Consider the following 12,856-nt stretch of genomic DNA (forward strand, 5'->3'; position numbering starts at 1 on the left):
TTGAACCTTTAGTAGTAGCATAGTATCATAGCGCTATTGTTTATTGCTATTGCAGTGCCTCTAAAGTATATAGGTAAAATTATATGTTGTTCCTAGTAGGACTTTCAAGATTCTAGAATTTAGAACTTTAATCCCATATACAATACCTGTTCTGTCTTTAGGACTAAGATACACGTTAGTATTAACCGTTTTAAGTCAAGTACGCTGTCTCCACATTGCTTATCTCACTAATATGTGATATTGAACCTATGGAGCGATTAGGTGTAAGTCGATGGGGACTCTTTATTTCTGATTCTACTAAATAGAGCCTAAGTCCTAAGCATATGGGATGCTGCTATTCCAAGCAATACTTCAGAGTTTTACATGTTATAGTTCATATTTCCTGTTCTAATTGTACGCTACACAAGCTAGATATTGGTTTTAAGTTTGAGAGAACGGGAATAAGATAATTGCAATACTCATATTTTCTGTTCTAGTATTGATGATATAATATGGCATGGGTATAAACTGCTACACACATATTGAATGGGGTCGGCGACATTAGCTATGGTTTCCCATCAGTACACTGCACTCCTGATTTGGCTGCAAAACTAGCTCGATCCCATAGTATTAAATTAGATCTGTCTGCTACTGCTGACTGTATTTTGCTGCCTGTCATATTAAATAAATACCATTCTATGTCACTAGACAACTTAAAGACGTTTTGCTTCCTTCTCTCTTTAGAATTCCTCAAATGTATCCCTGTTAGCTCCACATAGGAATTATTTTTCTCACCAGTATTTAAGCTGGATCTCAGTCACTCCTTAGCATAAATGTGTGACATAATGTGACCTTTTTCATTCGCTGCTGTAGCCATTCTTACACTGAGACACGTAGCTGTATTGGGAGGCATCTGTTGGGACACCAATGCGGGCTGGACCCGTGCTGCTGTTACCAATTATGGTTTCCTTACACATAATATACTAATCGAGCTACATAAGCCTTGTTTCATTGGATGGTTCCGAATTTGGGGCTTTTATTTGTTAGGTGGGACTTTGGACCAACATGTAACCCACATTCTTCTTTTAAGATGTTACATATATAGAGAGGACATTTTGTTATGGTATAGCTAGCCTATTCTTATACCAGGATACAATTAGCCATTAAACTTTTCTATGTAGGCATATTCTTCAGTACATACTGTTTACTACACTCTAGAAAACTTTCTTATACTGTAGTTTGTTTGACCTAGGGATATAGACAGCTGACCTGATATTCATAATGTGCCAACTGTATTGTTGGAACTTCCCTACCAGACTATATTCTATCAGCCTTGATATTTATTTAAATTGTTTGAATCTCTATACTTATGTGTATTCTTGTGAATTTAAAATACATTGTTGATATGTCGTCTGTATAACCCTAGCCTTCAACTGGTGTTCTCATAGTACCCATTGGATTCTTGGAGGCCTACATATGGAGCATATTGGATATGGGCTACCCCATCTACATTAGCCCTATACATATAGTTTTCTTAATATTATACTGCTTCTACATATATATATATACTCACCCCCCCCCAATCTATAATGTGTCCCCCCGGTTAGGGAGAACTAAATGCGCGGCTTCTCTTGCCTATGCTGCAACCCTTATTATAACTTTCAAAATTACCTACAAATTGTACATGCTAAAATAATTTCTTTCTCCTACCTTGAGTTAATATTTCAGTTTGGCCCAATAGTGGCCTATTGAGTTACAAGAAAAATGTTTTAAGTTTATTTGTTATGCATGATATAAAGCATTATAAAAATGAGGTTTATCATTTGAGACCCATAAGTGGTCTCCTAGGGTTGAAATCACCTTCTTTTACTCAAATATTTATGTTTCTGTTAGAAGGTCCAAGAGAGACCTACTGTGTCATTTAGAGGGTCCTTAGGTGACAGGCACTCCATTTACAAAATGTTCACATGGTACATATATTATTAGCCTTGTGGGGTTTTTTTTCTTTGTAATCCAATTTTTGCTGTCATTACTCCTTGTAAAACTTTTAAATAATTTTATTTCATGTGACATAAGAATCTATTTATGCAATGTTGTATGCCTTTAAATGAACCTCAAATAAAAAATAAAAAAAAGATAATTATACTGACAAACAATTGATTACAAAAAGAATAATATTTTTATTGTTATACACATTCTAGTCTTGCCAACCATCCACTTCAACAACAAACTGTTCTTTTACAACTATATATCCACTGTTAACAATCACACAATCCTGCAGTGGGCGATCTCTTTCATCTGTCTGCTGTAATTCTATCGAGTGAACGATAGCCTGTATTGGAAGGGGAAAAAAAGAAAAGAGTATTTAATACATATTTATCTACTTTTTAGGCAGTGGTAATGATGTGGCTCTGTATGCAAAGTTGATAATACAGGGTTATGGTCATCAAATGTGAAATGCTGAACAACTGTCAACTATGCCAATGGTCAGACTGTTTTAGTTTTTTTAACATAGAATAAAAAATATGTCATTCAATGCAAACAACCACATTTATCAAAGATTAAGGACAACAATGTAATGCAAGAATGTACTTGAGGACTTCTATGTTACCAGATCTAGTAAAATGTATTCTTTCTGTCGCTGCCAGGTTACCCCAAAGAAGAAAAGAATAGGCTCACAACGTGACTTATTTTCATGTGTTAGCATTTATACCCTACAGTCTTCACACTCATGCCTTCGCTTTAAGGCCTTTTTGAAGTCCTCTTTACCCTAAACAAAAAAGGATGATCTTCCTGCAGTCATTCTGAAGTAATCTATGACTCTAGACTAGTCATTAGAAGCATCCTGAAGTATGCCCACAGGCTGAAATATTTAAATGAGATGACTGTAGAGTCATTGGCTGTTCATGCTTGTGAAGTTATCAGTAAGGTAATCTGCTAATCATTCTGAAGTCATCACCCAGAATTGTTTACCTTAGCTGATAACTTTACAAGCCTGATAATGTCAGATAATGCACAAATGACTTCTAAAGTAGTTTGATGATTATCAAATGACTCCAGGATGGTCTCTAAAGTTATCCTGTTTGTCTTCCACCACTTCTTATGGAAGTGTATTCTATCAGGCCGAATTATCACGCCGTCAACTATGCTGCATTCAACGGCATCAATACGCTCGCCTAACATCGCGGCCACGGACCTGAATACGCTCTCCATATTTATAAAAAAAGACGTGCACCAAGTAAGGGGCGATGAGCAGCGGACTGTTGTTAACTAACAGTCATCGATCTCGCTGCTATTCGGCTTTTTCCCAACTTTATTTATATCCTGTCACTAAACACCGCCACTATACTAAAATGTTTAACCCCTATCCCGCCGCAACTAAATAAAGTTATTAACCCCATCCCGCCGATCCCGGACCCCGCCACAACTCTAATAAAGTTATTAACCACCATCCCGCTGCTCCCGGATCCCACCGCAACTAAATAAAGTTATTAACCCCTATCCCTACGCTCACGGAGCCCACCGCAACTCTAATAAAGTTATTAACCCCTATCCCCCGCTCCCGGACCCCTCCGCAACTAAATAAATGTATTAACCCCTAAACCCCTGGCCTCCCACATCACTACCACTTACTAAACCTATTAACCCCTAAACCACAAGCCCCCACATCGCCATAAACTAAATTAAGCTATTAACCCCTAAACCTAACAACCCGCTAACTTTACATTAAATATTAATTCATCAATATCTTATAATAAATTAAAACTTACCTTTAGAATTAAATTAAACTATTAACCTACCCTATTATACTAAAATTACATTAAACTATATTAAACTATTAATTAACCTACCCTAACAATTATACTAAAATTACATTAAACTATATTAAAATATTAATTAACCTACCCTATTATACTAAAATTACATTAACCCCTTAATGACAACTGACGTACCAGGTACGTCATGCATTAACAAGCAGTTAATGACAATAGACGTACCTGGTACGTCAGTTGTCTAACAGAGTGCTGGAAGCGATTGCGATCGCTTCCAGCAGCTCTGAGGGTATTGCAATGATGCCTCGATATGGAGGCATCCTGCAATACCCCTTTACAAGCCTCCGATGCAGAGAGAGCCACTCTGTGGCCCTCTCTGCACCGGAGCGTCGTTGGTGGGTGGGAGCAAGGCAGGGAGGCGGGTGGGCGGCCTGCCAAGGGCCTGTGATGTGGATCGGAGGCGGCAGTGGTCCGGGGGCACGCATTGACGCGTGCGCGTGCACGGGGCGGGAGCGGGTGGGAACTACTACGCTACAGAAAAATTTTATACAAAATTGGGAGAAAAGGGGGGGGTTTTTTAATTTCAAAAAGAATCGAAGGGTTCTGGGGGGGGGGGGGGGGAAGCTACACTACAGAAAATGGCAAAATAAAGCCAAAAAAATAATAAAAGCAAATTTTTTTTACTAAATGGTACTGGCAGACAGTGCCCATTAAACTAGAGGGGGAGGGTTAGAGAACTGTTTTATGGGGGATCCGTGAGGTTGGGGGCTAAGGGGGGATTCTATACAGCAGCATATGTAAATATGCTATATAAAATTAAAACAAACAAACAAATATACCTTTTATTTTAGTACTGGCAGATTTTCTGCCAGTACTTAAGATGGCGGGAACAATTGTGGGGTGGGGGAGGGAAGAGAGCTGTTTGGGAGGGATCAGGGGGTCTGATGTTTCAGGTGGGAGGCTGATCTCTACACTAAAGCTCAAATTAACCCTGCAAGCTTCCTACAAGCTACCTAATTAACCCCTTTACTGCTAGCCATAATACACGTGTGATGCGCAGCGGAATTTAACGGCCTTCTAATTACCAAAAAGCAACGCCAAAGCCATATATGTCTGCTATTTCTGAACATAGGGGATCCCAGAGAAGCATTTACAACCATTTGTGCCATAATTGCACAAGCTGTTTGTAAATAATTTCAGTAAGAAACCAAAAATTGTGAAAAATTTAAAGTTCTTTTTTATTTGAACGTATTTGGCGGTGAAATGGTGGCATGAAATGTACCAAAATGTGCCTAGATCAATACTTTGGGTTGTTTACTACACTACACTAAAGCTAAAATTACCCCAAAAAGCTCCCTACATGCTCCCTAATTAACCCCTTCACTGCTGGGCATAATACACGTATGTGCGCAGTGGCATTTAGCGGCCTTCTAATTACCAAAAAGCAACGCCAAAGCCATATATATCTGCTATTTCTGAACAAAGGGGATGCCAGAGAAGCATTTACAAACATTTATGCCATAATTGCACAAGCTGTTTGTAAACAATTTCAGTGAGAAACCGAAAGTTTGTGAAAAAGTGAACGATTTTTTGTATTTGATAGCATTTGGCGGTGAAATGGTGGCATGAAATATACCAAAATGGGCCTAGATCAATACTTTGGGATGTCTTCTAAAAAAATATATATACATGTCAAGGGATATTCAGGGATTCCTGAAAGATATCAGTGTCCCAATGTAACTAGCGCTAATTTTGAAAAAAAGTGGTTTAGAAATAGCAAAGTGCTACTTGTATTTATGGCCCTATAACTTGCAAAAAAAGCAAAGAGCATGTAAACATTGGGTATTTCTAAACTCAGGACAAAATTTAGAAACTATTTACCATGGGTGTTTTTTGGTGGTTGCAGATGTGTAACAGATTTTGGGGCTAAAAGTTAGAAAAAGTGTTTTTTTCCAGTTTTTTCTCATATTTTATAATTTTTTTATAGTAAATTATAAGATATAATGAAAATAATAGTAACTTTAGAAAGTCCATTTAATGGCAAGAAAAACGGTATATAATATGTGTGGGTACAGTAAATGAGTAAGAGGAAAATTACAGCTAAACACAAACACTGCAGAAATGTAAAAATAGCCATTTGAAAATTGAAAAAACAGAATTTATGTTTACCTGATAAATTTCTTTCTCCAACGGTGTGTCCGGTCCACGGCGTCATCCTTACTTGTGGGATATTCTCTTCCCCAACAGGAAATGGCAAAGAGCCCAGCAAAGCTGGTCACATGATCCCTCCTAGGCTCCGCCTACCCCAGTCATTCGACCGACGTTAAGGAGGAATATTTGCATAGGAGAAACCCTATGGTACCGTGGTGACTGTAGTTAAAGAAAATAAATTATCAGACCTGATTAAAAAACCAGGGCGGGCCGTGGACCGGACACACCGTTGGAGAAAGAAATTTATCAGGTAAACATAAATTCTGTTTTCTCCAACATAGGTGTGTCCGGTCCACGGCGTCATCCTTACTTGTGGGAACCAATACCAAAGCTTTAGGACACGGATGAAGGGAGGGAGCAAATCAGGTCACCTAAATGGAAGGCACCACGGCTTGCAAAACCTTTCTCCCAAAAATAGCCTCAGAAGAAGCAAAAGTATCAAACTTGTAAAATTTGGTAAAAGTGTGCAGTGAAGACCAAGTCGCTGCCCTACATATCTGATCAACAGAAGCCTCGTTCTTGAAGGCCCATGTGGAAGCCACAGCCCTAGTGGAATGAGCTGTGATTCTTTCGGGAGGCTGCCGTCCGGCAGTCTCGTAAGCCAATCTGATGATGCTTTTAATCCAAAAAGAGAGAGAGGTAGAAGTTGCTTTTTGACCTCTCCTTTTACCTGAATAAACAACAAACAAGGAAGATGTTTGTCTAAAATCCTTTGTAGCATCTAAATAGAATTTTAGAGCGCGAACAACATCCAAATTGTGCAACAAACGTTCCTTCTTTGAAACTGGTTTTGGACACAGAGAAGGTACGATAATCTCCTGGTTAATGTTTTTGTTAGAAACAACTTTTGGAAGAAAACCAGGTTTAGTACGTAAAACCACCTTATCTGCATGGAACACCAGATAAGGAGGAGAACACTGCAGAGCAGATAATTCTGAGACTCTTCTAGCAGAAGAAATTGCAACTAAAAACAAAACTTTCCAAGATAATAACTTAATATCAACGGAATGTAAGGGTTCAAACGGAACCCCCTGAAGAACTGAAAGAACTAAATTGAGACTCCAAGGAGGAGTCAAAGGTTTGTAAACAGGCTTGATTCTAACCAGAGCCTGAACAAAGGCTTGAACATCTGGCACAGCTGCCAGCTTTTTGTGAAGTAACACCGACAAGGCAGAAATCTGTCCCTTCAGGGAACTTGCAGATAATCCTTTTTCCAATCCTTCTTGAAGGAAGGATAGAATCCTAGGAATCTTAACCTTGTCCCAAGGGAATCCTTTAGATTCACACCAACAGATATATTTTTTCCAAATTTTGTGGTAAATCTTTCTAGTTACAGGCTTTCTGGCCTGAACAAGAGTATCAATAACAGAATCTGAGAATCCTCGCTTCGATAAAATCAAGCGTTCAATCTCCAAGCAGTCAGCTGGAGTGAAACCAGATTCGGATGTTCGAACGGACCCTGAACAAGAAGGTCTCGTCTCAAAGGTAGCTTCCAAGGTGGAGCCGATGACATATTCACCAGATCTGCATACCAAGTCCTGCGTGGCCACGCAGGAGCTATCAAGATCACCGACGCCCTCTCCTGATTGATCCTGGCTACCAGCCTGGGGATGAGAGGAAATGGCGGGAACACATAAGCTAGTTTGAAGGTCCAAGGTGCTACTAGTGCATCTACTAGAGCCGCCTTGGGATCCCTGGATCTGGCCCCGTAGCAAGGAACTTTGAAGTTCTGACGAGAGGCCATCAGATCCATGTCTGGAATGCCCCACAGGTGAGTGACTTGGGCAAAGATTTCCGGATGGAGTTCCCACTCCCCCGGATGCAATGTCTGACGACTCAGAAAATCCGCTTCCCAATTTTCCACTCCTGGGATGTGGATAGCAGACAGGTGGCAGGAGTGAGACTCCGCCCATAGAATGATTTTGGTCACTTCTTCCATCGCTAGGGAACTCCTTGTTCCCCCCTGATGGTTGATGTACGCAACAGTTGTCATGTTGTCTGATTGAAACCGTATGAACTTGGTCCTCGCTAGCTGAGGCCAGGCCTTGAGAGCATTGAATATCGCTCTCAGTTCCAGAATATTTATCGGTAGAAGAGATTCTTCCCGAGACCAAAGACCCTGAGCTTTCAGGGGTCCCCAGACCGCGCCCCAGCCCATCAGACTGGCGTCGGTCGTGACAATGACCCACTCTGGTCTGCGGAATGTCATCCCTTGTGACAGGTTGTCCAGGGACAGCCACCAACGGAGTGAGTCTCTGGTCCTCTGATTTACTTGTATCTTCGGAGACAAGTCTGTATAGTCCCCATTCCACTGACTGAGCATGCACAGTTGTAATGGTCTTAGATGAATGCGCGCAAAAGGAACTATGTCCATTGCCGCTACCATCAACCCGATCACTTCCATGCACTGAGCTATGGAAGGAAGAGGAACGGAATGAAGTATCCGACAAGAGTCTAGAAGTTTTGTTTTTCTGACCTCTGTCAGAAAAATCCTCATTTCTAAGGAGTCTATAATTGTTCCCAAGAAGGGAACCCTTGTTGACGGGGATAGAGAACTCTTTTCCACGTTCACTTTCCATCCGTGAGATCTGAGAAAGGCCAGGACGATGTCCGTGTGAGCCTTTGCTTGAGGAAGGGACGACGCTTGAATCAGAATGTCGTCCAAGTAAGGTACTACCGCAACGCCCCTTGGTCGTAGCACAGCTAGAAGGGACCCTAGTACCTTTGTGAAAATCCTTGGAGCAGTGGCTAATCAGAAAGGAAGCGCCACGAACTGGTAATGTTTGTCCAGGAATGCGAACCTTAGGAACCGATGATGTTCCTTGTGGATAGGAATATGTAGATACGCATCCTTTAAATCCACCGTGGTCATGAATTGACCTTCCTGGATGGAAGGAAGAATAGTTCGAATGGTTTCCATCTTGAACGATGGAACCTTGAGAAACTTGTTTAAGATCTTGAGATCTAAGATTGGTCTGAACGTTCCCTCTTTTTTGGGAACTATGAACAGATTGGAGTAGAACCCCATCCCTTGTTCTCTTAATGGAACTGGATGAATCACTCCCATTTTTAACAGGTCTTCTACACAATGTAAGAACGCCTGTCTTTTTATGTGGTCTGAAGACAACTGAGACCTGTGGAACCTCCCCCTTGGGGGAAGTCCCTTGAATTCCAGAAGATAACCTTGGGAGACTATTTCTAGCGCCCAAGGATCCAGAACATCTCTTGCCCAAGCCTGAGCGAAGAGAGAGAGTCTGCCCCCCACCAGATCCGGTCCCGGATCGGGGGCCAACATTTCATGCTGTCTTGGTAGCAGTGGCAGGTTTCTTGGCCTGCTTTCCCTTGTTCCAGCCTTGCATTGGTCTCCAAGCTGGCTTGGCTTGAGAAGTATTACCCTCTTGCTTAGAGGACGTAGCACTTTGGGCTGGTCCGTTTTTACGAAAGGGACGAAAATTAGGTCTATTTTTTGCCTTGAAAGGCCGATCCTGAGGAAGGGCGTGGCCCTTACCCCCAGTGATATCAGAGATAATCTCTTTCAAGTCAGGGCCAAACAGCGTTTTCCCCTTGAAAGGAATGTTAAGTAGCTTGTTCTTGGAAGACGCATCAGCCGACCAAGATTTCAACCAAAGCGCTCTGCGCGCCACAATAGCAAACCCAGAATTCTTAGCCGCTAACCTAGCCAATTGCAAAGTGGCGTCTAGGGTGAAAGAATTAGCCAATTTGAGAGCATTGATTCTGTCCATAATCTCCTCATAAGGAGGAGAATCACTATCGAGCGTCTTTATCAGCTCATCGAACCAGAAACATGCGGCTGTAGCGACAGGGACAATGCATGAAATTGGTTGTAGAAGGTAACCCTGCTGAACAAACATCTTTTTAAGCAAACCTTCTAATTTTTTATCCATAGGATCTTTGAAAGCACAACTATCCTCTATGGGTATAGTGGTGCGTTTGTTTAAAGTGGAAACCGCTCCCTCGACCTTGGGGACTGTCTGCCATAAGTCCTTTCTGGGGTCGACCATAGGAAACAATTTTTTAAATATGGGGGGAGGGACGAAAGGAATACCGGGCCTTTCCCATTCTTTATTAACAATGTCCGCCACCCGCTTGGGTATAGGAAAAGCTTCTGGGAGCCCCGGCACCTCTAGGAACTTGTCCATTTTACATAGTTTCTCTGGGATGACCAACTTTTCACAATCATCCAGAGTGGATAATACCTCCTTAAGCAGAATGCGGAGATGTTCCAACTTAAATTTAAATGCAATCACATCAGGTTCAGCCTGTTGAGAAATGTTCCCTGAATCAGTAATTTCTCCCTCAGACAAAACCTCCCTGGCCCCATCAGACTGGGTTAGGGGCCCTTCAGAGATATTAATATCAGCGTCGTCATGCTCTTCAGTATCTAAAACAGAGCAGCCACGCTTACGCTGACAAGGGTTCATTTTGGCTAAAATGTTTTTGACAGAATTATCCATTACAGCCGTTAATTGTTGCATAGTAAGGAGTATTGGCGCGCTAGATGTACTAGGGGCCTCCTGAGTGGGCAAGACTCGTGTAGACGAAGGAGGGAATGATGCAGTACCATGCTTACTCCCCTCACTTGAGGAATCATCTTGGGCATCATTGTCATTATCACATAAATCACATTTATTTAAATGAATAGGAATTCTGGCTTCCCCACATTCAGAACACAGTCTATCTGGTAGTTCAGACATGTTAAACAGGCATAAACTTGATAACAAAGTATAAAAACGTTTTAAAATAAAACCGTTACTGTCACTTTAAATTTTAAACTGAACACACTTTATTACTGCAATTGCGAAAAAACATGAAGGAATTGTTCAAAATTCACCAAATTTTCACCACAGTGTCTTAAAGCCTTAAAAGTATTGCACACCAAATTTGGAAGCTTTAACCCTTAAAATAACGGAACCGGAGCCGTTTTAAACTTTAACCCCTTTACAGTCCCTGGTATCTGCTTTGCTGAGACCCAACCAAGCCCAAAGGGGAATACGATACCAAATGACGCCTTCAGAAAGTCTTTTCTAAGTATCAGAGCTCCTCTCACATGCGACTGCATGCCATGCCTCTCAAAAACAAGTGCGCCACACCGGCGCGAAAATGAGGCTCTGCTTAAGCTTTGGGAAAGCCCCTAAGGAATAAGGTGTCTAATACAGTGCCTGCCGATATTATTATATCAAAAATACCCAGATAAAATGATTCCTCAAGGCTAAATATGTGTTAATAATGAATCGGTTTAGCCCAGAAACAGTCTACAGTCTTAATAAGCCCTTGTGAAGCCCTTATTTATGATCGTAATAAACATGGCTTACCGGATCCCATAGGGAAAATGACAGCTTCCAGCATTACATCGTCTTGTTAGAATGTGTCATACCTCAAGCAGCAAGAGACTGCACACTGTTCCCCCAACTGAAGTTAATTGCTCTCAACAGTCCTGTGTGGAACAGCCATGGATTTTAGTTACGGTTGCTAAAATCATTTTCCTCATACAAACAGAAATCTTCATCTCTTTTCTGTTTCTGAGTAAATAGTACATACCAGCACTATTTCAAAATAACAAACTCTTGATTGAATAATAAAAACTACAGTTAAACACTAAAAAACTCTAAGCCATCTCCGTGGAGATGTTGCCTGTACAACGGCAAAGAGAATGACTGGGGTAGGCGGAGCCTAGGAGGGATCATGTGACCAGCTTTGCTGGGCTCTTTGCCATTTCCTGTTGGGGAAGAGAATATCCCACAAGTAAGGATGACGCCGTGGACCGGACACACCTATGTTGGAGAAATGGTCCGGTCATTAAGGGGTTAAACTAACAATTAAATTAACTATATTACATATTTAAAAACCTAACTCTACACAAGTTATTTAAATCTACTATTAAAAATGACTAAGTTACAAAAAAATAACAACTAAGTTACACAAAATAAAAAATAAATTATCAAATATTTAAACTAATTACACCTAATCTAATAGTCCTATAAAAAAAAAGCCCCCCCAAAATAAAAAAACCCTAGCCTACATTAAACTACCAATGGCCCTTAAAAGGGCCTTTTGTGGGGCATTGCCCCAAAGAAATCAGCAATTTTGCTTGTAAAATAAAATACAAACACCCCCCCCAACAGTAAAACCCACCACCCAGACAACCAACCCCCCCAAATAAAATCCTATCTAAAAAAACCTAAGCTCCCCATTGCACTGAAAAGGGCAGTTGTATAGGCATTGCCCTTAAAAGGGCATTTAGCTCGTTTTCAGCCCTAAGTCCCTAACCTAAAATTAAAACCCACCCAATAAACCTAACACTAGCCCCCGAAGATCCACTTACAGTTTACGAAGACCGGACATCCATCCCGATCCAAGCAGCAGAAGTCCTCAGCGAAGCCGGCAGAAGTCTTCATCCAAGCTGGCAGAAGTCTTCATCCAGACGGCATCTTCTATCTTCATGCATCCAGCTCGTAGCGAGTCCATCTTCAAGACATCCGACGCGGAGCATCCTCTTCTTACGGCAATGGGGAGCTTAGGTTGTGTGGGTGGTGGGTTTTACTGTTGGGGGGTGTTTGTATTTTATTTTACAGGTAAAAGAGCTGATTTCTTTGGGGCAATGCCCCGCAAAAGGCCCTTTTAAGGGCCATTGGTAGTTTATTGTAGGCTAGGGTTTTTTTTTTATTTTGGTGGGGCTTTTTTATTTTGATAGGGCTATTAGATTAGGTGTAATTAGTTTAAATATTTGATCATTTATTTATTATTTTGTGTAACTAAGTGTTTTTTATTTTGTGTAACTTAGTTGTTATTTTTTTGTAACTTAGTAATTTTTAATAGTAGATTTAAATAACTTGAGTAGGGTTAGGTTTTTAAATATGTAATATAGTTAATAT

The 12,856-nt window shown here is 40.9% G+C and overlaps 1 protein-coding gene across 1 annotated transcript in view; it reads right to left on the bottom strand.

Moving 5' to 3' along the window:
- Positions 1 to 2,135: 2,135 nt before the first annotated feature.
- Positions 2,136 to 12,856, bottom strand: part of PPIC (peptidylprolyl isomerase C) — a 59,677-nt gene continuing 48,956 nt past the window's right edge. Inside the window, exon 5 of the mRNA XM_053701610.1 lies at positions 2,136 to 2,311. Within this exon, the coding sequence (XP_053557585.1) occupies positions 2,177 to 2,311 (135 nt within the window). The 3' untranslated portion in view covers positions 2,136 to 2,176. The remainder of the gene's footprint in view (positions 2,312 to 12,856) is intronic.

Source organism: Bombina bombina, chromosome 2 (assembly GCF_027579735.1).
Source record: "Bombina bombina isolate aBomBom1 chromosome 2, aBomBom1.pri, whole genome shotgun sequence".
In the NCBI taxonomy this organism is placed as follows: domain Eukaryota; kingdom Metazoa; phylum Chordata; class Amphibia; order Anura; family Bombinatoridae; genus Bombina; species Bombina bombina.